The sequence below is a fragment of the Arachis stenosperma genome, chromosome 5, assembly GCF_014773155.1.
Source record: "Arachis stenosperma cultivar V10309 chromosome 5, arast.V10309.gnm1.PFL2, whole genome shotgun sequence".
Classification (NCBI taxonomy): Eukaryota; Viridiplantae; Streptophyta; class Magnoliopsida; order Fabales; family Fabaceae; genus Arachis; species Arachis stenosperma.
The window spans coordinates 122,751,809-122,756,925 of NC_080381.1; the positions used below are offsets into that span (position 1 = coordinate 122,751,809).

The 5,117-nt window shown below is 26.9% G+C and overlaps 1 protein-coding gene across 1 annotated transcript; it reads right to left on the minus strand.

Annotated features, from left to right (window-relative positions):
- Positions 1-2,516: 2,516 nt before the first annotated feature.
- Positions 2,517-4,876, minus strand: LOC130982790 (probable xyloglucan endotransglucosylase/hydrolase protein 26). Its single transcript, XM_057906885.1, has 4 exons — positions 4,725-4,876; positions 3,870-3,970; positions 3,584-3,777; positions 2,517-2,925 (listed from the first exon to the last, which is right to left on the minus strand). Exons 1-4 carry the CDS (start codon positions 4,873-4,875, stop codon positions 2,517-2,519), a joined length of 855 nt encoding a protein of 284 aa, XP_057762868.1. The 5' UTR covers position 4,876.
- Between the last annotated feature and the right edge of the window lie 241 nt (positions 4,877-5,117).

The following is a 5,117-nucleotide window of genomic DNA, read 5'->3' on the forward strand; positions in this document are numbered from 1 at the left end:
TATTTTATTATATTCAATTCAATTTCGATTGAATTCTTATTTAATACATCTAACTCTATTAATTCAATAAAAATTTGGAATTCAAAATCTTTAAATTTTTTTATTATTTGATATTTTCTATCCCGATATATTAAGAATTTATCAATTACAAATCTAAATTTTATTTAAAAGTCTGTACTAGCAAAATATTATTGCATGCACAAAAAAATAAAATTCAAATCTACTTAAATAACCGATTAATCTAACTTCTCAACCAACCAAAATTAGTTAATAAACTTTAAAATTTATACCAACCTTCCTCAGCTTGTCATCACCGTATCCTACCCCACTGGAGTCCATGCAATGGCTCGCTTCCAACTACCTCCACCTGCGACCAATCATCCACAACCAGCCCCCACCATTAATACTCTCATCATAAATCAGCTTCCTCCTCCCCTTCGCATTGGCTTTTTTATTGCATCACTTTTTCATTTATACCATGGTTAAATATTATTTTACAAATGTTAAATGAGTTTTTTTTTAATTAAATTTGATAAAATTTGGTTCGGATTTAATTACATTCAAAATATATAAGCAAAATGATTCAATCAAATGTAATATAGTTTGAATTGATGAATTTCTTTACTCAAAATTGATATAAATTAAATCAATTGAGAATAAGGCATGACCATTTTCTCCACGTAACCTTTACAAGACACAAATAAACAAAATTTTATAATTTATATGATATATTATTTCTAATTTTTTTCCATTGGCAATGATAAAAGTGTCTTCTTTGTCATCTTCCTAAACACAACATTTAAGGTGTTAACATCGTTGTATGTTTTTTTTTTTTTCTCCCCAAGAAAAATCCAAGGTTCTTTGTTAGATCTAGAAATTTGTACAGTAATTAATGTTATTTCCTTGCACGCCATCTATTTTTTGTCTGCTTGCTCTAGTTTATGGGTGTGTTTGGTTATGCTTAAAAAAATTCACATATTTGTATAAGTTTATAAAATAACCAACATTAAAAAAAAAAATTCAAAGTATTTTTTTAGAAAAGAAAAATCAAATTACAAAAGCGATTTCGAATAATTAGAACGAAACGAGTACCCTAATTAATTTGTCTACACATTTTCCTCTATTTCATTTTCAAGTCATCTTAAGCTTGGTTAGATTGTGTATGAAATTGACTCATGAGAATAATAACGCATCATGTTGAATGTTTACATGGTTTTATTGGATTAATTGAATTCCATAATATGTTTGGAGACTGGTAAACAAATCTTATATATATAATCAAAATTTCAATACATCTTTAAATGCATTTTATCCTAAATGGTATAATAATTCAGGTGTTTAAAATTAAAGCCTGAAGCAGGTGCTAAATTCTGGTCCTACTTGATGAAATTGGAATGAAGCATACTCCTAAACCTGTTAGTGTTGCAAGTGTGAGGAGTGTTGAAGTTAGTCCCACATCTAAGAAAGCATGGAAGAGTGAGGAGTTTATAAGATGAGAGACCCATTAACTTGACACCTTAAGGTTTTGAGTTGGATGTGGCGTCATCTCATCTTATGTTCTCTTACTTGATTCCTCCCCGAATTTCCCCGATTGTCGAGAGCTCCCCATGGTTGGCCCAACAAAACCTTGATTTTGTTATTACATGCATGTTTCTGAATTTAATAAGCATTTATAGAAACATTTATAGACATCCATTAAGTGTTGTTTGCCTTTTTTAAGTGGAAAAAGTTTTTTTTTAAAGAGAAAATTTTTTAATTATATTTTAAAAACAATTATTTGTCTTTTTTAAAAACCAACAATATCTTACTTTAAAAAATAAAAATAAAAGAAGTTTCAATTATTTTTTTGCCAAAAATATCATTTACTATTATCAATAAATACATTTATATCTTTTTTTGTCTCTTTAATCATAACTTTTTCTCCAAATTCTATTTTTTCATATTTTTACTTATTATATTCCCTTCGAATCCTAATATTCGATAATAATTATTTAATCCTAATTTTTCTCCACATATATACTTGTATATTTTTCCAAATTCTAATCTTCGATAATCATTATTCAAAAGATGAAAGATATTTTACACTTGTAAATTATACATTTAGAGTGACTTAAAGTAATAAAGAATAAGAGATTTTAACATACAATATATGGGTATAATAAGAAAGGAAATAAAAACGAAAAATAACCGAAAAATTACAATGCACAAGGCAGTATTATTCAGTTCATGAACAAGAATTAAATCACAAAGTCTGAACTCTGAATCCCATAAACAAATTAAAAATATTGAGACAAAAGGCAACAAAAGGCAAAACAAACTCCCGCATGAATAGATTCTGTCTTATAAAAATTCACATGACATATGACATATGACTTAGTAATGACGATATCTTCATATAAAAATTATATTATAAATGATTAGATAAATTGATATATTTGATTGAATTCTCTAATAATTTATAATATAATATTCATATAAAAATACCATGATTGAAGTAATTATGGTTGATTTAACACTTAGAAGTGTGTCTTAAAACATTCAGGAGGCACTTGACCATTGAATCTCTTGGTATCTTTGCAGTAATCATAGATCATGTAATTGTTTCTAACCCAATATAACTGACCCATCTGTGCATAGCTTAATTGCTTGTAAATGGGTGAAGTCCACCAATTAGAAGGGACATTAGAGGCACAATTGTTTATGCTAATTGGTCCATTCCATTTGCAAGCCCTTGCTCTGAAACGGTTCAACCTTGCAATGAATGGTGCATTGGTCCAATTAGTCTTCACCAAACCACCCCTTGTGGCCCAATCATCTGCATTCCATAGGCTTGTGTATACTTTCATTCCTTGCTTGTTTGGGTATGCTATGCCCTCCTCTTCATTGTTCATAAAAACTCTAATCGGTATGCTATCAATATACCACCTATTTTTTTTAAGAAAAAGGGAAAAAATAATTAAACACTTTTACATGTTTCAATTATGCTTATGAAAATTAGGTCAAACTAACTGATTCAACCGGATTAATTAAAAATTGGTTATTTCAATTCAAAAAACTTATTGCAAATAAGGTAAAAAATTGACGAATCGATTAAATTGAATTTATTTTAATACGACGAGAGATTCAAAAAAGTAATTTTAAAAGAAAAATATATAATAATTTATTATATCAAATTTAAGGTAAATCTTAATATAATACTTAGAAAAAAAATAGAGAATGCAAATTTTTTTGAAAAATGACTTGCTATTAAATGAAATAAACAAATTAAAAATTTTTGGACCAGTTTAATAAATTATCCTTTTAAATCTGAATCATCAATATATATAAATAATAAAAAGTTAACATTTTGTTTAACTAACAAAAAGTATAATGGTGGAAACTCAAATACAGCAACTTCATGTGAAGTTGATAACCAAAAGTTGTTAGATAAAAATTTAGTCAAATTAATCAATTATTTAACGACTTTTAACTATTAACTTTACGTAAAATTGACTGCATCTAAATTTTTACCGTCCCATTTTCATGACTTAATTCTCTGCTTTGTTCATCCAAAAAGTGTGATAAATGAAATTGATAAACTTACACAACTTGAGTGGGGTTCCAATGAATGGTGTAATTGTGAAAATCAGCGGTAGGGTCAAACCAAAGGTAAAATTGTTGCTCTTTGCTTCCATTTCCTTGTGTATATATGTTTGTGTGGACAATATATGGTTGTCCTGAAATGTTGCCTAAGAACTCAAAGTCTATCTCATCATGTTGACTTCCTGTAGAGGATAGCTTTACCCATTCCAACAATAAAAAAAATAAAATTATTAGTGACGGATAAAACGGAACAAAATCAATAATTGTGTATCCAATGAACTACTTACATAATAGGCTGTAACAGTTCCTGCAGAATTATTAGGTACCAGTTTGATTTTCGATTCTATACTTCCAAATAAGAATGGTATCTTTGTTTGAGCAGCAGAACCTGAAATTATAACTCAACCCATGTTTTCACTTCGTTAATTACAATTTTTCTCAATATTAATTTTCAAGAGAAATGATTGAGAATTTTAAATTATTTTTAATAGATTTTTAAATAAAAATTTTAAAATATTTTTTCTTAATTGTTTTTCTCTTTTTTTTTTTCTCTTTTAAAATAGCAAAATTCTGGAAATTAAATCGGTAATTGAATTAGTAAAAATGAGAGATTCACATGTTTAAAGGTTTAAATAAGTAATTAAACGGATGAGTATATAAAATAATATATTTATGTATAAAATATATTTTTTTAGTGTTTATTTATATATAAAATATATAATTTAAAAAATAATTTTTTATATTTTATAATTTTAAATTATTTAACCGTTAAATAATTAGATTGGTTCAATAACTGATTGTTTAATCAATCTTTTTATTCTAGTCAATTTATTGTTAATTGATTTTTATCTTAAATCGAACTGATTCTCAATTCAATTTTCAGAACGATGCTAAATAGCAAGATTGTTAATTAATTAAGCTCACAAAAATGAATTTATTTATATATCTACTTACTCCACAATAAAACAAATAATTACTCTTGATATCGTTTACAATATATTTTTTATCCTCAAACACTACATTATTCCTACGTAACCAAATAGAATAATTAACTTATTAATTAGCAAAGAAATATATATAGAATTATTAGAAATAACAATAATTGGGTGCATGAGAAGCATATATAGTAGATTATTGTATACCTGAAGTTTGATCTAACACAAGCTGAAGATCTTCACCCTGAATTGAAGCATGTTGGGTACCCCATGTGAGATACATGCTTTTACCAAAGTTTGCATCCACTATGATAATCCCTCGTGCCATGAAAAATATGAACAACAAAGCCAAAAACATTTTTTCGGATGCTGCTGCCATATGTATATGTGTTTGATGTATGTTTTATATGGAGTTGAAAATTTGGTCGTTTGTCTTTTGGTTCCATCTAGATCACTTTATATATATAGCATGCTGATGCTGCTATATATTATAAAAATGAAAGATGAATTAAAAATTTAATTGGTTAGTTTCCATCCGAGTATATTATTAACCTTTATTTTCATAATAGTGACATTTGACATTCTAATTAAATTATTGTT

Excerpts from the sequence above, each read along its gene's own strand:
- LOC130982790 (XM_057906885.1), bottom strand. The coding sequence starts at position 4,875 with ATGTTTTTGGCTTTGTTGTTCATATTTTTCATGGCACGAGGGATTATC. Across the intron at positions 3,778-3,869 it reads GAACTGTTACAGCCTATTAT|CTATCCTCTACAGGAAGTCA; the intron begins GTAAGTAGTTCA and ends GAATGGGTAAAG. Across the intron at positions 2,926-3,583 it reads TGGAACCCCACTCAAGTTGT|GTGGTATATTGATAGCATAC; the intron begins GTAAGTTTATCA and ends TAAAAAAAATAG.